Source organism: Mizuhopecten yessoensis, unplaced genomic scaffold (genome assembly GCF_002113885.1).
Source record: "Mizuhopecten yessoensis strain PY_sf001 unplaced genomic scaffold, ASM211388v2 scaffold10315, whole genome shotgun sequence".
NCBI lineage: Eukaryota > Metazoa > Mollusca > Bivalvia > Pectinida > Pectinidae > Mizuhopecten > Mizuhopecten yessoensis.
The window spans coordinates 104,610-127,986 of NW_018408485.1; the positions used below are offsets into that span (position 1 = coordinate 104,610).

At 40.5% G+C, this 23,377-nt stretch overlaps 2 protein-coding genes across 4 annotated transcripts; one reads left to right on the forward strand and one right to left on the reverse strand.

Annotated features, from left to right (window-relative positions):
• Positions 1-375: 375 nt before the first annotated feature.
• LOC110460080 (major facilitator superfamily domain-containing protein 3-like) lies at positions 376-6,852 on the reverse strand. Of its 2 annotated transcripts, XM_021512790.1 has the most exons (6): positions 6,651-6,852; positions 5,859-6,260; positions 4,851-5,690; positions 3,076-3,223; positions 2,203-2,315; positions 376-1,016 (listed from the first exon to the last, which is right to left on the reverse strand). In XM_021512790.1, the coding sequence occupies exons 3-6, from the start codon at positions 5,560-5,562 to the stop codon at positions 706-708; spliced, it is 1,284 nt and encodes a 427-aa protein (XP_021368465.1). In that variant the 5' UTR covers positions 5,563-5,690; positions 5,859-6,260; positions 6,651-6,852; the 3' UTR covers positions 376-705. The 2 variants fall into 2 exon arrangements, with proteins under 2 accessions (XP_021368465.1, XP_021368464.1); XM_021512789.1 differs by lacking the exon at positions 5,859-6,260.
• Positions 6,853-7,292: 440 nt separating this feature from the next.
• On the forward strand, positions 7,293-23,360 carry LOC110460086. Of its 2 annotated transcripts, none has more exons than XM_021512798.1 (9): positions 7,293-7,341; positions 8,329-8,425; positions 12,014-12,117; positions 12,448-12,506; positions 14,926-15,035; positions 20,014-20,072; positions 21,374-21,453; positions 21,708-21,859; positions 23,073-23,360. In XM_021512798.1, exons 2-9 carry the CDS (start codon positions 8,359-8,361, stop codon positions 23,285-23,287), a joined length of 846 nt encoding a protein of 281 aa, XP_021368473.1. In that variant the 5' UTR covers positions 7,293-7,341; positions 8,329-8,358; the 3' UTR covers positions 23,288-23,360. The 2 variants fall into 2 exon arrangements, with proteins under 2 accessions (XP_021368473.1, XP_021368472.1); XM_021512797.1 differs by having other exon boundaries at positions 7,298-7,356.
• Positions 23,361-23,377: the final 17 nt, after the last annotated feature.

A 23,377-nucleotide genomic window follows, 5' to 3' on the forward strand; every position in this document is an offset into this window, starting at 1 on the left:
TTCAAATTGTATGCACCACCCAGGGCACTTTATAAACATGTGTAATACAATTTGTTTATCGGGTAGTGTGTTAACCCTCCAAATAAGGCACTGTGGTTATGTTAGTTGTTGAAATTACAATGGATGGTTGTATGTAATATTTTAATAAACTATATGATTATATATTTGTTATTATTTTTCTGTCCAGAAGAGTAGCATTACAGAGCAGTGCGATGTGTATTTAATAACACCATATAATATTCAATGGTTGAGGTAGATGCATTTTGTAACAGAACTTTCCAGCATTCCAAGATACATGATTTCATTCGCTTTAAAGTCATTGGTATTGGTTGCATAAATTTGTTATTCCAGTGTCCATTGTGATCCAGTTTCCCATCTGGTAAGGTCACTGTCACTGTCAAAGATCTCTAAATTTGATTAATCTCCATGGTCAGCTGAGATGAGGCTGACATATTGTTGTTTCCTCACAGTCACAGAAGAACTGTAGCACACATTTCTTACATTGGGCCAACTCTAGATACACTACTCATGTGTCGGAGATTTCTTTACACTCAATCCACTCTTTGAGAATAGCAATAAATATGTAGAAACTACCGGTGGTTATCTGAGGATGATGTTCGAGGGAAGTTGATGATATGCAAGTCCTTCAGCCATATTCTAATATTCCACCAAGTTACCTATTGCAAGTACTGTGTGAAATAGAACTTAATGATTTTTGTTTGTATTTGCTTTCTCCTCCAGACTTGGTGGACAGTGTTTAAACAATGGCAGCAGTAATGCAGTGAGTGCTATGAACAGGAGGTACACGTATCTGTATCCTACCAAGTCTGTGATTGGTCCTGTCACTATAGAGAAGGTTAACTTTCCCAGGACCTCCAGCGTGGCGAGTACCGTGTAGTGTGTTGCCTGGATCCTAGAGGGCGCCAGCTGTGAGCACTGCATCATCATGGTGAAGGTTGCCGTGGTTACTATACCACTAATAAGCAGCATTGTTAACATACCCAGGATAGATAATACTGAAAATTAAGTTTGATGTAAAATTATAATCACAGATTTACAGATAATAACTGAAATATTGAAATACTTTCAGAGCAAAGTAGTTTGGAGGGTAAGACTTCTAAATATACTCTAGTAGTGGTAATGTATACTGGAACTTTTTTCCATACACTTTTGCCCTTTCTGACCTAAATTAGGGCAAGTTTATAATGACAATGAATATGAGGACAATAAGGATGTAATATACAGTAATAACATGTGGAGGGCGAATTTAACACTGGGTAAATATATATATCAGTGAAGTGCAGAAGTTTGACTGGCCGAAGTTTCTCTATGAGCATCCTGTCTTATCCGACATAATTCAAATTTTGATAGAAAAAATAAAATATGACTGCATTATGACATGCTGTCTAATCTGGAACATGATGACAGGTTAGACAGTCTTAACTGTTTTGTTTGAGAAGCCTACTTACAACAAAACTGCAAGGAATCACAACATCACAATAACAGTTACCTTTTGTATTACATTGCAAACCAACATGATTTCTGTTGAAGTAAGGAAACCTACATTGGATATGATCTAAGAAATGCCTCAACTATTACAAGTGCCTCTTTCTGGTCATCCTCAATATCCAAAGGTTACACTCACTTTCGCTCTCTACACCCCTGGAATATGACATAGCAAAATTGAAGGCACGAAGATAGCTGTTTGATTGGTCTCGGGTAAAAAAAAAATCGCTAGGCTGATACTTGTCCTTTATAGATTACAAAGGAGAGATGCCCGACTTCAAGGCCTGTCAATTTTTACCGTTACGTGACCGCGAGATTCATTTGATTGTACATCAAAGGATCAAACTAGTCTTCTTGTCTCAACAAGGTGGCGCACACCGAGCCTTCAATTTTTCTATGACATATTCCAGGGGTGTCGAGAGCGAAAGTGAGCGTAACCCCTGGATATCGAGGATGATTCCAGGGGTGTAGAGAGCGAAAGTGAGCGTAACCCCTGGATATCGAGGATGCTTACTGGTCTGAGCATCCTTTCCTCACGATTGACTGAATATTGTCTATAATGGCTGTTTTTATGAGAATTTTTGATAGTTTAGCTATCATTTTGATTTTTACAAATTGCTAGTACACCTGGCACTTGTAAGGTGGAATATTATGATGATTATTGGAGAAAAGCTAAAATTTCAGGGAAATACTTACCATAACAAAGAGTGGCATATTCTTCTGACCACAACCAAACAACAAGGATCTGAGAGAAGGCTGGAAATAGTCTCATCATACAGGACACCTTGAGGAGGTCCACTGTGCTCCAGCTAGGGAGATAATGTATACACGTATCAAGCCATACAAACATTTATGGAGATCAGGGATGATTCTGCTATTATGTTCTGGGCCACTAGATATTTTGATTGATGGGACTTATTTCCACCCTCGTTTATTGCAGTTAAAACTTGTCTTTGTTATCTGCCTGGTATATATACTTTTGTATCGTACTATTTTGTACATGTAATTGTTTTCTTTTCCCTTTTTTCAATCACCCAAGTCAAATTTCAAGAATTGGTAATGAAAATGACCATTTCAATGAGATTTTAATGAAAATTCCAGAAGTCTTGCCAAGAGCTGTATACTTTTAATCTGCTGGAATCATCCCTGAATATACAGGTGTTTAGCAGTGTGGACTGGAACTGTAACTTAGTGTAAGCAAATAAAATTACAATGAGTGCTTGTGGCCACAGGTTCACTAATATCCCTCCACTGCGACAAAAAAAAGAAGCACTAACAGTAAGCATTAAAATAATTTTAAAATGCATCGTGAACTAATTTAATGTACTGATCATGTGTATGAAGTTTCTTAAATAACATTCAAGAGACAACTATGGCAGTGCTTCAGACCAAATTTACAAAAGAAAAAGAACAAGAAAATAAAGCGCAAGTAGCAGTTGTCATATTGTCTCTGAAAAGTATACGGTGGATGGACACCCTGATTCCAGTATACCCCCATCCCCTTACTGTGTTGCTGGGAGTACAATAACCTGAGCAGAGAGATACACTGACAGCTCAGATATGACTTACCTGAGATGAGATAAAAGCCAGCCTCCCAGAAATGAGCCCAGGATAGAAACCACTTGACCCACCATTCCTGTCCAGAAACCAACCTTGGACATGGGGAGGTCTTTGTCGACCAAGAAGAGTGGGACCATACTGATGGCTCCTTGCTCACCTGTAAAAGAACTATCCATTAAACAATACCTGTAAACACAGAACTATCCATAAAACAATACCTGTAAACACAGAACTATCCATTAAATAATACCTGTAAACACAGAACTATCCATTAAACAATACCTGTTAACACAGAACTATCCATTAAACAATACCTGTAAACACAGAACTATCCATCAAACAATACCTGTAAACACAGAACTATCCATTAAACAATACCTTAAAACACAGAATTATCTATTACACAATACCTGTAAACACAGTACTATCCATTAAACAATACCTTTAACATAGAACTATCCATTAAACAATACCTGTAAACACAGAATTATCTATTACACAATACCTGTAACGCAGAATTATCTATTAAACAATACCTGTAACACAGAATTATCGCTTAAACAATACCTGTAACACAGAGCTATCTGTTACACAATACCTGTAACAAAGAACTATCTATTAAACAATATATGTAACACAGAATTATCTATTACACAATACCTGTAACACAGAATTATCTATTACACAATACCTGTAAAAAAGAATTATCTATTACACAATACCTGTAACACAGAATTATCTATTAAACAATACCTGTAACACAGAATTATCTATTAAACAATACCCGTAACACAGAATTAACTATTTAACAATACCTGTAACACAGAACTATCTATTACACAATACCTGTAACACAGAACTATCTATCAACAATACCTGTAACACAGAATTATCTATTTAACAATACCTGTAACACAGAACTATCTATTACACAATACCTGTAACACAGAACTATCTATTACACAATACCTGTAACACAGAATTTTCATTACACAATACCTGTAACACAGAACTATCTATTACACAATACCTGTGACACAGAACTATCTATTACACAATACCTGTAACACAGAACTATCTATTACACAATACCTGTAACACAGAATTATCTATTACACAATACCTGTAAAAAAGAATTATCTATTACACAATACCTGTAACACAGAACTATCCATTAAACAATACCTGTAACACAGAGCTATCTGTTACACAATACCTGTAACAAAGAACTATCCATCAAACAATACCTGTAAACACAGAACTATCCATTAAACAATACCTTAAAACACAGAATTATCTATTACACAATACCTGTAAACACAGTACTATCCATTAAACAATACCTGTAACACAGAACTATCCATTAAACAATACCTGTAACACAGAACTATCTATTACACAATACCTGTAAATACAGTACTATCCATTAAACAATACCTGGAACACAGAACTATCCATTAAACAATACCTGTAACACAGAATTATCTATTAAACAATACCTGTAACACAGAACTATCTATTACACAATACCTGTAACACAGAAAAATCTATTACACAATACCTGTAACACAGAATTATCTATAACACAATACCTGTAACACAGAATTATCTATTAAACAATACCTGTAACACAGAACTATCTATTACACAATACCTGTAACACAGAATTATCAAACAAATGGCAATTGCAAAATCTGTAATGACCATCATTATTGTAAATATATAAAATGAGTTCAGCAGGTAATTTTTAATCAATTAAGTTACAGTACATTATATATACCTACCAAGTTTATACAGGAGCACAAACACAATAATCCATTTAGTCCCAGGTGACCTGTAAACTTCTGTTAAATGTCCGAAAAACCATCTATACTGCTCATCTTTCTCATCAGTATTTTTCTGTTGAGAGTTTGGTCCACTTTTTTCTGTTTCTTCCAAGTGTGATGCTCCTATATGTGGTATGCTGACAGTCACGAGTAATGTTGACAGCGAGTAAACACTGACTAAAATTAAAAAGAGCATTGCCCAGGGCAGGTGGTCACTAAGCCAGGTTAGGACACCCCCACTGACCAAAGTGCCAGCCTTATAGCCAACCACCTGGGCGATGTTCCCGTACGCCAATTCGGATGAGGACAGGATTTGTATTGCTATTCCATCCACAGCAATATCCTGTGTCGAGGTTAACAGATTGAAGAGGAAAAGTACACAAGCCAGTGAGATGATGAGTTCAGGTGAAGAAAATGCTCCCAAGAGGCATGTCACTGCCAACCCCGACATACTCCACATCAGCCAGTCCCTTTTGGTACCATAGTGGTCAACATATGGAGCCCATAATGCTTTACACATCCAGGGTAAAAGAAGTAGCTTGAAGAGACTGATGTTGGTTAAACTCATGCCATGTGACCTGAAGTAGACAGGCAGAAACTTAGCCTGTAGCCCATAGGGCAGGCCTTGTAGAAAGTACAGTATGGCAAGTAATAGAATGTTCCTCATCATTTTTAATCTTTCACTTTTTTATCCACAAAACAAGATGTGATATTGTCCATCAACTTGTCATATTATCTGTCATGTGTTAGTGGAAATGAAATTCCAGTTGACGTAGTTCTTAATTGTAGATCCAATTTCTGAAAAAAAGGAAGGCATAAGATAAATACAGATTCATTAACGATAAAAGTAATAAACAATAATACGATATTGAAAATATAAGATCTTTAAAACAGATTGAAAAATAGACTGGATAATCATTGGGCTTCACAAGAGCTTTTATATAACGGTAGCAGAACTTGACTCACAACTTGTTGATCACCAGAGACTTATGTAGCTCAATATTGGTTAGAGCATGCATCTGGCTAGACTTTGGATGGTCCCGGGTTCAAATGCCAGTCTGGCCTTGCTTTTCCTGTCCTGTTACAGTGGTGCCTGTGAACAACCCTTGTTTTAAGTACTATATAGTTGAATGCTTTAAACAAGGGGATACCTGAACCGCTCACAGTTGTAAAAAGTAGTATTATCTTTTGTGGGCTGCAGAAATAAACACTTAGAATCGGAGGGAGGACTGCGTTGCAGAACTGGACTGTTTTGATAACTGGCGACCATGTAGCTTAACAAGTAAAGCGTTTCTCTAGTGTTTAAAGGATCCTGGGTTCGCATCATGGTTTGGCTGTGCATTTTACCTCTCCTCAGCAGTTACATAACTATACAAAAATAAAATCTGAAATTCATCCTGATCAGAAACGTATAATGGATACTGTCCTAAATGTCCTGATCAATAACGAGCTATAGATATGTCGTAACACATATTTATACATCATATAGTTTTATTATGGAATTTATTTTTATTTTGAGTCTGGTGTATATTATCATTACCGATCCTGTACCAGAAATAAACTCAACTTATAGGTAAATAAGGTAAATGGATGAATTTATGTGGTAATTTATAATATTAACATAAAGAAAGATGCTCCTAAATTCAAAAAAGTCTTATTTATTTTAATGTCTTTTTGAAAATTTCATGTGATAATACGTGCGATCAATGTCAAGCACAGAACTTTTCATAATTCACTGTTCCCCAAACAGTTACACACCTGATGTATTTTTCTTCTGGACTCGTTTCTGTTCTTTGCTCGGCTGTTCTTTGACGTTGATATTCAAACATTGACAATTATACTACAGCATGACATAATTAAAACCTAATATCCTCGTGCACAGAGGCAGATATATACAAGTTTAATACACGTGTACTTAACATAGATATATTTATCGCTGATGATACCTTTTCTACTTTCAGTTTAGCAGGAAGTGCAGTTTGGGCCTTTTCATTTATGCGAACCGGCCAATGCGAATAGACTGAATTTGAGCCATTTTAAATATAACATTTTCAGGTATAACTTCTGATAGTCCAGTAATTTTATTTGTATAGTTATTGTGCTATGAAGTCTTTGAAAGTCTTTGAAAGGTCAAAAATTAACAACTCAGGTCTAAGCGACAAAATCGTTCTGACCGCGATAAACGAAAACGGCACCGGCAGAAGAGCGTGAAGAAATTAAAAATTATGAGGATGATTCTGCTGTGCAGTTTATTTTATACGTCACCCTGCTATAAATACATAATTCGGTTTTAAGAAGCAACGAAAATGAAATATCCTTGATCATATGTGATTTTAAGTCAACAATAAATGAACGAAGTTGATGAACTCCGGATATTGTCTTTCATATTAGTTTGTCCTTAGTATCGCGTAAACTTCCGGTAGACTGAAGTGAAAAGTGAAGTTGGAAAGTGAGTTTATTTTATGTAAGCCAATTTTACTTTAGTTGTTTGATTGCATTTTATAAATAACGTTGTTGATACTGTTGACATGGTCAGTTTGTTGATAAACATGATAATATAGCCGGTGAGTGAAACTGAATGAGTGTGGTTTCAGTGAAACTTTCACCTGTCTAGTGGGGAACGATAATCTTTACCAAATATTCAGCTGATATATATATATATAAGCTTAGTACTCAAGATAAAATTATTCGGTTGATAATTCGTGGTGATATAATATCTTTGGTTGATAAGACTGATTCAAACTCTACTCTGATTTTTATTAAAATTTTCTCAATTTTTATACCAATATACACAAATCCAAATTAATCTTGACAAGATGAAACTTGATTGATTCAAATGACAGACTATGACAAAGGAAAGGCCATTAAGAATGTATTGGTGTATCTGCAGCTAAATTAACTCTTGTGGTGGAAATAATAACATCTGTCTCACGTAACGATTAAATATTTTTCAGAATTTTAAGACAAATAAATGTATTACAAATTTTTTATTTAAAAATCACAAGGCTATGTTACCTATATAATGGCTATAAAATGTATCTTGACCATTAAACCCAACCTTTGATGTGTTGGTAACCTAGTAGTTTGGTACCTAAAAGGAAAATGGAAAAACCCTTGAAGAATCTTATGATATAAAATCAGCTACACACAAACACAAAAAAGCAGCAAAAACAGTGTTGGGTGGAAACGTTGGGTCTAATACTGAAAATCTTTGGAAAATATTGAAACAATTTTTGGGAAGTATCAAAGCAATCCAATATCAAAATGTTGGTACCCTTAATACCAAATTGTCACCAAATTTAAGTAGCTTGAAGATTGAAAAAAATATATTTATACAATAGGCTAAGATATAACGGGGCACTTTGTAATACATGAAGTTACTAATTTAAAAATAATTTACTTTAAAAAACATGTTTTTTTTATTATTTTTTTCCAGGAAACAGCTGTGGGTATATGTGATAGAACCATGAGTTCCAAGGAGTTATTACTAGTTGATGGACAAGCCGAAAAGAAAGGTGGCCACAATAAGCAAGGTAGTAAACCTAGACACATAAATATAAATAAAAACCAGACTTAGACATTTTGACAGATAAATGTCTGGTGTGGGGCCCCCACATCAGACATCTATCTGTCCAAATGTCTATTTCTGGTGTCAGGGCCAGAGGAACCCACACCAGACTGAGACATATATCTGTAAGGGGCAGAGGAAACTAAGGCTAAGTTGGTAATAGAGCAACCTTCTAAAATTCAAGGTCATGGCTTTGAATCCTATTGGATCTGTTTTTTTTCCTTTTCCTGTTACATAACTAATACTAAATATACCCACAGAAGGTGGTATAGTGGCTTGTGTGTCTTCTGGCTTGAAGGCTTTGTTGAAGAAGGGAGGAAGGTTTGGAATGAGGTAGCTCATCAGTAGGAGCAACTGTATATAGCTCGGAGGTCCAGGTCGGAGCAACTGTATATATAGAGCTCGGAGGTCCAGGTAGGAGCAACTGTATATAGCTCGGAGGTCCAGGTAGGAGCAACTGTATATAGCTAGGAGGTCCAGGTAGGAGCAACTGTATATATATAGAGCTCGGAGGTCCAGGTAGGAGCAACTGTATATATATAGAGCTCGGAGGTCCAGGTCGGAGCAACTGTATATATATAGAGCTTGGAGGTCCAGGTAGGAGCAACTGTATATATATAGAGCTCGGAGGTCCAGGTAGGAGCAACTGTATATATATAGAGCTCGGCGGTCCAGGTAGGAGCAACTATATATATATAGAGCTTGGAGGTTCAGGTCGGAACAACTGTATATATATAGAGCTTGGAGGTCCAGGTAGGAGCAACTGTATATATATAGAGCTTGGAGGTCCACGTCGGAACAACTATATATATATAGACCTTGGAGGTCCAGGTCGGAACAACTATATATATATAGACCTTGGAGGTCCAGGTCGGAACAACTGTATATATATAGAGTTCGGAGGTCCAGGTCGGAGCAACTGATATATAGAGCTCGGAGGGCCAGGTCAGAGCAAATGTATATATATAGAGCTAGGAGGTCCAGGTAGGAGCAAATGTCTATATATAGAGCTCGGAGGGCCAGGTCAGAGCAAATGTATATATATAGAGTTCGGAGGTCCAGGTCGGAGCAACTGTATATATAGAGCTCCGAGGTCCAGGTCGGAGCAACTATATATATATAGAGCTTGGAGGTCCAGGTCGGAGCAACTGATATATAGAGCTCGGAGGTGGATGTATTTTTTCTTTCCTGTTACATAAGCAACTAAAGGTCTGCAGCTAACACTTGACTGAGGAATGTCAACAGAGACTATTTCATACTTGCCAACTCAGTCTCAGGATTTTGAACCCTTAAATTGAGCATTTTCAACCGGAAATTTGATAAACTTTTCCTATTTCTAACATTTGATGATTTCATCTGAAAGAACAGCTCAAAAAATGCCATTTAAAAGTATCATTTTCCCCAAGGGTATACATACACACATTTCATTTATGCTTTTAATTCTGAGCACATGTAATCTCCTCCATTGAAATTCCAAAAGTTGGCAAGTAAGTATTTATGCTGTTTTATGTTTTGTTTGTGTTACAACTGTTCGAGATGCCACTGTTTGTTCTGTTTTATGTTTTGTTTGTGTTGCAACTGTTTGAGATGCCACTGTTTGTACTGTTTTATTTTTTGTTGTGTTACAACTGTTCGAGATTCCACTGTTTGTACTGTTTTATGTTTTGTTGTGTTTCAACTGTTCGAGATGCCACTGTTTGTTCTGTTTTATGTTTTGTTTGTGTTCCAACTGTTCGAGATGCCACTGTTTGTACCTCTTTATGTTTTGTTTGTGTTACAATTTTTCGAGATGCCACTGTTTGTACTGTATTATGTTTTGTTTGTGTTACAATTTTTCGAGATGCCACTGTTTGTACTGTATTATGTTTTGTTTGTGTTACAATTTTTCGAGATGCCACTGTTTGTACTGTATTATGTTTTGTTTGTGTTACAATGGTTCGCGCTGCCACTTTTTGTGCTGTTTTATGTTTTGTTTGTGTTGCAACTGTTTGAGATGCCACTGTTTGTACTGTTTAATGTTTTGTTTGTGTTACAACTGCTCGAGATGCCACTGTTTGTATTGTTTTATGTTTTGTTTGTGTTACCACTGTTTGAGATGCCACTGTTTGTACTGTTGTATGTTTTGTTTGTGTTACAACTGTTCCAGATGCCACTGTTTGTACTTTTTTATGTTTTGTTTGTGTTACATCTGTTCGAGATGCCACTGTTTTTACTGTTGTATGTTTTGTTTGTGTTACAACTGCTCGAGATGCCACTGTTTGTACTGTATTATGTTTTGTTTGTGTTACAATTTTTCGAGATGCCACTGTTTGTACTGTATTATGTTTTGTTTGTGTTACAATGGTTCGCGCTGCCACTTTTTGTGCTGTTTTATGTTTTGTTTGTGTTCCAACTGTTCGAGATGCCACTGTTTGTACCTTTTTATGTTTTGTTTGTGTATCAATCGTTCGAGATGCCACTGTTTGTACCGTTTTATGTTTTGTTTGTGTTACAACTGCTCGAGATGCCACTGTTTGTACTGTTATGTTTTGTTTGTGTTACAACTGCTCGAGATGCCACTGTTTGTACTGTATTATGTTTTGTTTGTGTTACAATGGTTCGCGCTGCCACTTTTTGTGCTGTTTTATGTTTTGTTTGTGTTCCAACTGTTCGAGATGCCACTGTTTGTTCTGTTTTATGTTTTGTTTGTGTTGCAACTGTTTGAGATGCCACTGTTTGTACTGTTATGTTTTGTTTGTGTTACAACTGCTCGAGATGCCACTGTTTGTACTGTATTATGTTTTGTTTGTGTTACAATTTTTCGAGATGCCACTGTTTGTACTGTTTGATGTTTTGTTTGTGTTACAATTGTTCAAGATGCCACTTTTTGTACTGTTTTATGTTTTGTTGTGTTACAACTGTTCGAGATGCCACTGTTTGTACCGTTTTATGTTTTGTTTGTGTTACACCTGTTCCAGATGCCACTGTTTGTACTTTTTTATGTTTTGTTTGTGTTACAATTGTTCGATATGCCACTTTTTGTACTGTTTTATGTTTTGTTTATGTTACAACTGTTCGAGATGCCACTGGTTGTACTGTATTATGTTTTGTTTGTGTTACAATTGTTCGTGAAGCCACTGTTTGTACTGTTTTATCATTTGTTTTTGTTACAATTGCTCGAGACGCCATTTTTTGTATTGTTTTATGTTTTGTTTGTGTTACAATGGTTCGCGCTGCCACTTTTTGTGCTGTTTTATGTTTTGTTTGTGTTCCAACTGTTCGAGATGCCACTGTTTGTTCTGTTTTATGTTTTGTTTGTGTTGCAACTGTTTGAGATGCCACTGTTTGTACTGTTGTATGTTTTGTTTGTGTTACAACTGCTCGAGATGCCACTGTTTGTATTGTTTTATGTTTTGTTTGTGTTACATCTGTTCGAGATGCCACTGTTTTTACTGTTGTATGTTTTGTTTGTGTTACAACTGTTTGAGATGCCACTGTTTGTACTGTTATGTTTTGTTTGTGTTACAACTGTTCGAGATGCCACTGTTTGTACTGTTTTATGTTTATGTTACAGCTGTCATCAATCAACAGATGATTGCTAATTTCACTACAAACTACAAAGGACTTTACACTTTGAAGTACAAGAAGAGGAAAGAAGCAAAGGGATCAACAATATCGGTATAATGAGGAATTTATTTATAAACAAGAGTATTTTCTGTCAAAATATGAGACTTTATTTAGTTAGTGTTTGTGTTATTGAAATAACCAGAGACTGAGACAGTTTCGAAACATATCCAAGTAATGATTTCATGTAAGATGCATGCCTAATGAATTATGCTTTAATGGCCATTGAATATTTAGAGTGTATTTGTAGTGGTGTGACTGTGAAATATACACCAGGTACATTCTTATGTTATTTATGAGTCAGGTATGCGTTGTTAGACTTGTGTAAGTTATAACAGATGAGTGGTGAGAAATGTTGTTGTATGACATTGTTGTTCATTACAGGATATTGAGAAGAAGTTTGCCGAATGTGGTACAGTAACTGAGGTTGATGGAGATGATTGGTAAATTGTTTTTTGGTTTGAATCAAAACATTGACTGTATCAACTCATATTCATCACAGAATATTTACATTCATATCTAACTTTTGCTCAAGGATTGAAATGCATTTTTAAAATGATGTTTCCGATGGTATGCAACACCAGTTCCATTCAGACATATAACATGATGTACTGTAACATGACCCTCACCCACACCTAAAACAGGCCCACCCCCCCTCACCCACACACACCTTAAACAGGACCCCATCACCCACACACACCTAAAACATGCCCCCTCCTCCACACACACCTAAAACAGGCGCCCCTCACCCACACACACCCCAAACACGCCCCCCCCACCCCCACACACCTAAAACAGGCCTCCCTCACCCACACACACCTAAAACGGCCCCCCCTCCCCCACACCCACCTAAAACAACCCCCCCCCCCCCACCCCCACACACCTAAAACAGGCCTCCTTCACCCACACAAACCTAAAACATGCCCCCACCCCCAACCTTTAATACTAGACTTGAGTCATTAATCATTATATGGAGAGGGTTGAGATCCCATTCTTTAAATAATATAAACAATCCTTAGGCATGAAGAGACAAGTTCATTCATACTACCAACACCAGTTCCATTCAGACATATAACATGATGTTCTGTAACATGACCCTCACCCCCACCTAAAACAGGCCCCCCCCTCACCCACACACCCCTAAAACAAGCCCCCACACCCACACACACCTAAAACGGCCCCCCCTCCCCCACACCCACCTAAAACAACCCCCCCCCCCCCACCCCCACACACCTAAAACAGGCCTCCGGCACCCACACAAACCTAAAACATGCCGCCACCCCCATCGTTTAATACTAGACTTGAGTCATTAGTCATAATATGGAGAGGGTTAAGATCCCATTCCTTAAATAATATAAACAATCCTTAGGCATGAAGAGACAAGTTCATTCATACTACCAACACCAGTTCCATTCAGACATATAACATGATGTACTGTAACATGCCCCTCACCCACACCTAAAACAGGTCCCCCTCACCCACACACACCTTAAACAGGCCCCCATCACCCACCCACACCTAAAACATGCCCCCTCCTCCACACACCCCTAAAACAGGCCCCCCCCACCCACACACACCTAAAACAGATCCCCCCCCCCCACACACACCTAAAACAAGCCCCCACCCCCACACACACCTAAAACACGCCCCCCCCCCCCACACACACCTAAAACACGCCCCCCCCCCCCACACACACCTAAAACAGCCCCCCCTCACCCACACACCCCTAAAACAAGCCCCCACACCCACACACACCTAAAACGGCCCCCCCTCCCCCACACCCACCTAAAACAGGCCTCCTTCACCCACACAAACCTAAAACATGCCCCCCCCCCATCCTTTAATACTAGACTTGAGTCATTAGTCATTATATGGAGAGGGTTGAGATCCCATTCCTTAAATAATATAAACAATCCTTAGGCATGAAGAGACAAGTTCATTCATACTACATGGATTGCGCTGAGGGGCCTGGCCTTGCCCCTAGAGACTTTTATCTCTAGTTAGTAACATGGAAATTGTTAAGATCTATACCCTGTAACAATGATCATAGGTTATTGCTAGGTTTGAATAGTCATACTAATCATGCTACCACCTGGATTGTCCAGGGATTCAGCCCTTCTACTGGGGACTTAGTCCCCGGTTCATAACTTGAAAACTGTTGTTATCCCAAAACACATGCTACCAGGATAAGGTCTACGGTCTAGCCAACCCTTTGGAACTTTAGCCCAGACGAGGGTCATAATCTTGGCCTTTTAACTGTATACACATGCATTCAAATGTCTCCTACTTATCATGAAGCACATTTTATCCTTAATTCCTTGAAATTAATCATATAAACAATAAGGAAGTGTAACTCTCTATGGGCTCTGGAGCAATGCCCTAAAGGATACAATCGGGTACTTCAAAGTCTTCAATATCCTACTCCTCCTGCCCAATTGATAATATTTCAATTAAATTTGCTGTAAAACATCCTAATGGGGCCAAGTAATCAAATGTGGTATGATTGGAATTGACTCCTTCGCTCTCGAGAGTCAGAACACTTAAAGTAAGGAATATTTGCTGTACTCGTACAGCATTACTTTTAATGAAAATATTTTGCTATGATTGCTTAAAAATCCAAGTGACCAATAAAGAACTTTTGGGCTACTCTCCTCAGGTTTACCCAATGTTAGCAATCATTCACCCAATGGTAAGAACTTCAGTTGATGTCCTGGAAACATACCAGAGCAATGGTACTAATGTCTACAGTTTTATACATGGGAATCAATCTGGGTGTATTCAGGAATCATGTGCTTTGTATGTCCGTTAAAGTTATTTATAGGGATCTTTGCTGATATTCTTTTCAATACTTTTTTTATTCAGGTGGATCTATTTGCGGTTTGCAGTGAAGGATCATGCTGTTGCAGTACTCAAGACATTTGGAGAAAAACTCAATATAAAAATTGTATCCGATTCTTATATGCTAAAGGATGGTAAACATTTTTACTGAACTCTTGTTTGCAGAAATCTAAAAAATCCTTTACTAGTACATCTCTAATGCAGAGCCGTTTTAACAGTGTTTTGTATTAATTGGCAGATACCTTTTGTTGACACAACCCATCATTTACTGGAAACATATGTGGGAGTCCGTTGCCTATTAAACAATAAAATAAACATCAGTACATGTTCTGGGTATACATACTGTGATGAACAACAGATGTAAACTAATATTAGTTCATACCTGACCATAATGTGTAGTTGCAGTAGAAGACTTTGGAACCCCACACGTGCTGAGATTTTATGTATCAAATTTTCGAACCAAATCTCAGTATAAAAATGACCATCTGTTATTTACTGATTGACTGAGACATTCTTAACTTTTTCTCAACTCTTACAAGACAAAAGCTAACCAAACTTTATACGATTCATTCTCTGATACTCCTGAATAGGTGCTGTGTTGAGACCAAAAAAATAGACTCCTTGTTCTCTTACAAGCTGAGACATTTTGGACTAATTTTCAATTCCATCAAATTACTTATCAGTTTTAACCAAATGTGGAATTCATTGAAACATTAAGACTAAAAACAATAAGACATCTGAGAAAGCCAACAATCTCTTAAGTTAACAGAAACATTTCCGTCAGGTCTAGTTCAGATAACAAATGACATAAGTGATACAGGCCTTCTGGGCCTTTTATTATCACCAAGTTTGTAGATACATGTACAGTAACGCACTATAATGAATACCCAGGAACCTACTCAATCAATTCGTTATAAAGGTAGTTTGTATTATGTATAAACTGAAATTTGATTGTTATTTAAAAAAAAAATGCTATATGAAAATATGGATAAAAGAACGTAAACACAAATCACTGGGAACGTTTTAATTTATCTTAACATACATTGAATGTATATACACACGATGCTCACAGTTTGATGCTCATTTAGAAATTCTGTTATCACTTTTTGCTGTAACTTAACATGAGAGGCTGCATCGTTACTGCCACAGCCTCCAATTGAGCCTTGAGAAAACAGGATGTTGCATTAAAATTAGCTGTCGCCCTAGTGACACTGATGACCAAATCTACCTCCTCTCCCTCACCCTCCTCCTCTCCCTCACCCTCCTCCTCTCCCTCACCCCTTCCTCTCCCTCCTCACCCTCCTCCTTTCCCTCACCCTTCTCCTCACCCTCCTCTTCTCCCTCACCCTCCTCCTCTCCCTCACCCTCCTCTTCTCCCTCACCCTTCTCCTCTCCCTCACCCTCCTCCTTTCCCTCCCCCTTCTCCTATCCCTCATCCTCCTCTTCTCCCTCACCCTTCTCCTCTCCCTCACCCTCCTCTTCTCCCTCACCCTTCTCCTCTCCCTCCCCCTCCTCCTCTCCCTTCTCTCCCTTCTCCTCTCCCTCCTTCTCTCCCTCACCCTTCTCCTCTCCCTCCTCCTCCTCCTCTCCCTCCTCTCCCTCACTCTTCTCCTCTCCCTCCTCTCCCTCCTCTCCCTCCTACTCTCCCTCATCCTTCTCCTCTCCCTCCTCTCCCTCCTCTCCCTCACTCTTCTCCTCTCCCTCCTCCTCTCCCTCACCTTCTTCTCTCCCTTCTTCTCTCCCTCCTCTCCCTCCTCTCCCTCCTCTCCCTCCTACTCTCCCTCATCCTTCCCCTCTCCCTCCTCCTCTCCCTCACCTTCTTCTCTCCCTTCTCCTCTCCCTCCTCTCCCTCCTCTCCCTCCCTCTTCTCCTCTCCCTTCTCCTCTCCCTCCTCTCCCTCACCTTCTTCTCTCCCTTCTCCTCTCCCTCCTCTCCCTCCTCTCCCTCACCCTTCTCCTCTCCCTTTTCCTCTCCCTCCTCTCCCTCACCTTCTTCTCTCCCTTCTCCTCTCCCTCCTCTCCCTCCTCTCCCTCACCCTTCTCCTCTCCCTCCTCCTCCTCCTCCTCACCCTCCTCCTCTCCCTCCTTCTCTCCCTCAACCTTCTCCACTCCCTCCTCCTCACCCTCCTCCTCTCCCTTCTCTCCCTTCTCCTCTCCCTCCTACTCTCCCTCACCCTTCTCCTCTCCCTCCTCCTCCTCACCCTCCTCCTCCTCTCCCTTCTCTCCCTTCTCCTCTCCCTCCTACTCTCCCTCCCCCTTCTCCTCTCCCTCCTCCTCCTCCCCCTCCTCCTCCTCTCCCTTCTCTCCCTTCTCCTCTCCCTCATCCTTCTCCTCTCCCTCCTCCTCTCCCTCACCCTTCTTCTCTCCCTTCTCCTCTCCCTCCTCTCCCTCCTCTCCCTCCTCTCCCTCCCTCTTCTCCTCTCCCTTCTCCTCTCCCTCCTCTCCCTCACCCTTCTCCTCTCCCTCCTCCTCACCCTCCTCCTCTCCCTTCTCTCCCTTCTTCTCTCCCTCCTACTCTCCCTCATCCTTCTCCTCACCCTCCTCCTCTCCCTTCTCTCCCTTCTTCTCTCCCTCCTACTCTCCCTCATCCTTCTCCTCTCCCTCCTCCTCTCCCTCACCTTCTTCTCTCACTTCTCCTCTCCCTCCTCTCCCTCCTCTCCGTCCTACTCTCCCTCATCCTTCTCCTCTCCCTCACCTTCTTCTCTCCCTTCTCCTCTCCCTCCTCTCCCTCCTCATCCTCCTCTCCCTCCTCTCCCTCACTCTTCTCCTCTCCCTTCTCTCCCTCCTCTCCCTCACCCTTCTCCTCTCCCTCCTCCTCTCCCTCCTCTCCCTCACCCTTCTCCTCCCCCTCCTCCTCTCCCTTCTCTCCCTTCTCCTCTCCCTCCTACGCTCCCTCATCCTTCTCCTCTCCCTCCTCCTCTCCCTTCTCTCCCTTCTCCTCTCCCTCCTACGCTCCCTCATCCTTCTCCTCTCCCTCCTCCTCTCCCTTCTCTCCCTTCTCCTCTCCCTCCTTCTCTCCCTCACCCTTCTCCTCTCCCTCGTCCTCTCCCTTCTCTCCCTTCTCCTCTCCCTCCTACTATCCCTCATCCTTCTCCTCTCCCTCCTCCTCTCCCTTCTCACCCTTCTCCTCTCCCTCCTCCTCTCCCTTCTCTCCCTTCTCCTCTCCCTCCTACTATCCCTCATCCTTCTCCTCTCCCTCCTCCTCTCCCTTCTCACCCTTCTCCTCTCCCTCCTTCTCTCCCTCACCCTTCTCCTCTCCCTTCTCTCCCTTCTCCTCTCCCTCCTACTATCCCTCATCCTTCTCCTCTCCCTCCTCCTCTCCCTTCTCCCCCTTCTCCTCTCCCTCCTTCTCTCCCTCCCCCTTCTCCTCTCCCTCCTCCTCACCCTCCTCCTCTCCCTCCCCTTCTTCTCTCCCTTCTCCTCTCCCTCCTCTCCCTCACCCTTCTCCTCCCCCTCCTCCTCTCCCTTCTCTCCCTTCTCCTCTCCCTCCTACGCTCCCTCATCCTTCTCCTCTCCCTCCTCCTCTCCCTCCTCTCCCTCACCCTTCTCCTCTCCCTCCTCCTCACCCTCACCCACATCCTCCCTCTCCCTTCTCCTCTCCCTCCTTCTCTCCCTCACCCTTCTCCTCTCCCTCCTCCTCACCTTCCTCCTCTCCCTTCTCTCCCTTCTCCTCTCCCTCCTCATCTCCCTCTCCCTTCTTCTCTCCCTTTTCCTCTCCCTCCTCTTCCTCACCCTTCTCCTCTCCCTCCTCCTCACCTTCCTCCTCTCCCTTCTCTCCCTTCTCCTCTCCCTCCTTCTCTCCCTCACCCTTCTCCTCCCCCTCCTCCTCTCCCTTCTCTCCCTTCTCCTCTCCCTCCTACGCTCCCTCATCCTTCTCCTCTCCCTCCTCCTCTCCCTTCTCACCCTTCTCCTCTCCCTCCTTCTCTCCCTCCCCCTTCTCCTCTCCCTCCTCCTCTCCCTCACCTTCTTCTCTCCCTTCTCCTCCCCCTCCTCTCCCTCACCCTTCTCCTCTCCCTCCTCCTCCCCCTCACCCACATCCTCCCTCACCCTTCTCCTCTCCCTTCTTCTCTCCCTCACCCTTCTCCTCTCCCTCCTCCTCCCCCTCCTCCTCTCCCTCCTACTCTCCCTCATCCTTCTCCTCTCCCTCCTCTCCCTTCTCTCCCTTCTCCTCTCCCTCCTCATCTCCCTCACCCTTCTTCTCTCCCTTTTCCTCTCCCTCCTCTTCCTCACCCTTCTCCTCTCCCTCCTCCTCACCCTCACCCACATCCTCCCTCACCCTTCTCCTCTCCCTTCTTCTCTCCCTCACCCTTCTCCTCTCCCTCCTCCTCACCCTCCTCCTCTCCCTCACCCTTCTCCTCTCTCTCCTCCTCTCCCTCTTCCTCTCCCTCACCCTTCTCCTCTCCCTCCTCCTCTCCCTCACCCTCCTACTCTCCCTCATCCTTCTCCTCTCCCTCATCCTCTTCCTCACCATTCTCCTCTCCCTTCTCCTCTCCCTCCTCCTCTCCCTCACCCTTCTCCTCCTTACTTCCTAAAACATTGAGTAGACTACACCTTAAAAACTTCAATATTGGACATCTACATCATGTAAACACATCACAGTTTATATTGACGAAACCCACCATGGTGACCTCAACTTCAGCATCCTCGGTCTCAACTTAACACCTTACAGTTATATTGTTATCAAAAACATAATTCACTGTATTCAATAGTCTTTTTATAGCACATACAAAGCATATCATATTACATTACATAAACAACCCAACACCTATATATTGTCATTGAAAACACAGCTGTCTGCGTTCAGTAGTCATACAAGGCATATAAAAGCATTTATTAATTATTGAAAATCAGAATGCATTCGCAATACGCAGGAAATTGCAATAAGCATGTTTGTACTTAAGGTGTTTTGCTGTATTTGTCATCATCAAATGAGTTAAATGTTAGTTTTTAATCACCTAGTTTGTAGGTTACCTGTCATCTTTTGTAATGAGTAATTTTGTTGGTTTTTGCATGAACTAGCTTGTAGATATTTGTTATCTACAACTCAATTCAAAATGTTGTTTTTATGATGATTTTTCAGATGTCAATGTAAAAAAATGTTCTTGTTTTACAGGGACTTACGAGAGACTTGTGGAAGTCTATGTTGGAAATATTCCTCCTGTTATTGGAGAGGTATAAGCTTTGTTTATTTCTGGAAATAACAAATAACCACCTTTAAAAAGTTTTAATTTGAATTAACTTTGCCATACATTAGTTGATGAAAGTTAATTAAGACGTATGCAGTTCAGATTATGCCAGTACATAGGTATGAAAAGCTGTTAAGCATGGCAAACATGTTATACTATTTATTTTCACTTTTTATGTCCATTGTTTGTTGTCAATCTAGTTGCTTGGCATTAAGAAATAAATGCAGCAGTACTACATCGATTAAATATTGGGATAAGGATATAATCCTATGATCATGAAATGGAAAAGATTGACCCCCCCCCCCCCTTAACAATACTAATTTGAGGTTCTTATATACCGCTTAATCGCAACCTAGTTCGCAGGTTGTCTCAAAGCGGTTCACAAATTATTATCCTTGGTTATAGGGCCTTTGCAACCAGCCAATATCTTTCTCAACTCCCTGGGGAGCATACAGTCGGTGCTGCCGTTTCGGCACTCACAGCTAGCAATCAACAATTCTAGCACTTCCCAACCATGCACGTACTCATTTACAGCTGAGTAGACTGGAACAAGCGGAGTAAAGTATCTATTTCAAGGATACAACACAGTACCGTGATGTGACTCGAACCCACATCCCTTTGGTCACGAGCCCGGCGTCTTGCCACTAGACTACCGTGCCTCCACAACAATAACAATATAATACATAAATCTCAATCTAATTTGCCTGGTACATCCTTAGTTCTTGGGACCTAGCAATCAATTGGTGTTATCTTCCTGGATACTGCCCTCTAGAAGGGAAAATATTTGCAATAAAAATATTAATTAAAAGAAAAATAAGAGAATTTAGACGTGAATTTAATAGTATCAACACAACTTTGATTAGGATGCAAAGTAGAAAAAACTAGGCCAAAATGATGGCAAAGGAAAGATTTTTATATGACTGCTATAACAAGTAAATTGGTGGTCGGATGGTGCAGTGGATAGCGACTTGCCTTTCACCAAGGTGGCCGGGGTTCGATTCCCCGATTGGACGTGAAATGGTATGGGGTCACCTGCTTGACCACTTGGATTTTCTCCACGTACTCTTGTTTTCGCCCACACTAAGACCCCTGCACACTAACATCAGGGCCAAAAAGAGTGATTGATATAAGTTGAAATAACTTGTTTCATAATTGTTGTAAAATAAATAAAGTTGATATTTTTACCAAGTAAGCTAGACAAGCCATCAAGGCCTCTTGTTATTACTGAGTTTTCCAATCTAGAAATTTGTTTTTGTTCACAAATTTCAATGTTTTTTTTTCTTTCAGAATGAACTGGAAGAATTATTGTCCAAATATTCACCATTCAAACTCAAATTTAACCACATTTCTAATGATCCTGGAAAAAGGTAGGACGCATTGTTTACTCTAGTCAAAGTTTTTGTTTAAGGATAGCTCAATCAGGAATAAATTGAAGGAAAGCTATTTATTAAATTTTGTATAAAGGATATTAAGCCAGAAATATATATTGGTTAATATACAGAAAGGTTTCAAACTTTATACTAATTACAATTGTTAGGTAGTTTTACGTCCATTGGTATCCAAACTACTTACACGATGATAGTGTATAATCTACACTTAGTTTCTGATATTGTAATTTCAGGTTTCGGTCCGCTTTTGTTAAGTTTTCTCATGTTAACAAGAGTAAAGCTGAGGAACTGATCAAGGAAATAGATGGCAAAATGTGGAAAGGGAAAAAACTGTATGCTGGCCATGTTAAAAGCAAAGCCGAACGCCAGGCCACCCAGAAAGATGGTAATGGTTGTAAACTACATCACTCTGCAAAAGAGGAAACTAATTCGTAAAATGAATGGGAACATGCAGTTACTCTATTTCAAACCTTTGTGCTCAGACATTTGTCAGCCAGTAAACGGGCTTTACCTGTAAGTCGTGCGTAATCATGACGCTCATGTTGATGATGTCACATTAACCTTACTATTGCATCAACATTTAATGACGTCGCTGTAACTTAACATAACTGAATATGACGTCATCACAATTATTCGCTATTGATCCCGCTTGAAAAAGCAGAATGTGATTTATTTATCTAGAATTCTTCGACTGTCAGTTACTGTGTTTGGATATTGCAACGGAAGTCATCACCATAACCTGCTGTTAATTCTGTTTGCTACTAGTTATAGTTTGGTATTTTAGTAGGTTGTGGTTTGGTAGAAAGTCCCTCTCACTCATTTTATCCTCCACCTAAAGTTGGATTACAGTCACCTTCCCTGGGAATCACCACTTCATTAACACTTACAGTTTTTTTCTCTGTTTTTCATATTGTCGTTATCAAACTGTAGGATGAAAGCTGTAGAGGAGAAATAGATAGTTGTCCATGTGTGCTTTACATAACAAAACTACGTCACTGTGACTTACATGTACCAATGAATACTTTGGGTTTTGATGAAGAAAAAGCTGTTTCTTGAGCATTTCTTGTATACATTTCTGTGATGATCATGATACCACTGAAACCAGTTTATTGCAAAATCAGTGAAATGTCAAATAAAAGGTCACAGTGACTTTGCTATGCTACAGAGATATGGCTTTGAATTCCTTTTTCTTTTTAAAATGTAGGTCAGCTATACATATATACCACTCGCTGTGCCACACAACTTGTTGTACCACCAAAATGTTCTTGAATCAAAGATGGTCGTATATCGGGGTTATACTGTATAATCTACAATGACCAAGCTACTGTACATTAAGCGTCCCATGTAATTTGTTGTATAATCATTTGGGTATGAAATGAATGCCAACGAAATCAGTTTTGAACTTGTAACATAGAATTCTCAAATATCCTTTATATTTTTTGCTTGGTTTACAATCTATGAAAAGTGAAACTGCTGGTCCAAATTCAGTACACTTGCATTAATGACAATCAAATTTTGGAGTGTGTCTTACAAAACCAAGGCTATGTGGTGTTTGAAGATGGTCTAGAATGTTAACTGTAGATGTGTTAACTCCTCAGGAGATGAAGAATCGGCCATCAGTGCCACGACACCTAAGTCCGGACAGGACGCCTCTTCAGGGATGATGGCCAAACCCCTTCACCGAACATCCTCCCATGACTCCAAAGGGTTTCCTGGCACCATCCCTAAAATGCTGCCTTCCAGGCGGGAAACAGTCGCTGACAATGACAGTCCCAGTAGCCAAGCTGGCAAAGCCTGGTGGAAAAAGACCTAAACAACATACTAATGTACTTTATTGAGCTAATGGTACTGTGGATGGGGGGGTGTACTTTATTGAGCTGGTCAGATACTTGGGTGGGGGTGG

What these genes read in the sequence shown, in the direction of transcription:
- LOC110460080 (XM_021512789.1), bottom strand. Translation starts at nt 5,562, where the DNA reads ATGATGAGGAACATTCTATTACTTGCCATACTGTACTTTCTACAAGGC. An exon ending in TGGCTTTTATCTCATCTCAG is followed by an intron (nt 2,316 to 3,075) that starts GTAAGTCATATC and finishes TTATCTCCCTAG; the next exon opens with CTGGAGCACAGTGGACCTCC. An exon ending in ATATGCCACTCTTTGTTATG is followed by an intron (nt 1,017 to 2,202) that starts GTAAGTATTTCC and finishes CTTAATTTTCAG; the next exon opens with TATTATCTATCCTGGGTATG.
- LOC110460086 (XM_021512798.1), top strand. Translation starts at nt 8,359, where the DNA reads ATGAGTTCCAAGGAGTTATTACTAGTTGATGGACAAGCCGAAAAGAAA. An exon ending in TTCCTCCTGTTATTGGAGAG is followed by an intron (nt 20,073 to 21,373) that starts GTATAAGCTTTG and finishes TTTTTCTTTCAG; the next exon opens with AATGAACTGGAAGAATTATT. An exon ending in CCAGGCCACCCAGAAAGATG is followed by an intron (nt 21,860 to 23,072) that starts GTAATGGTTGTA and finishes TTAACTCCTCAG; the next exon opens with GAGATGAAGAATCGGCCATC.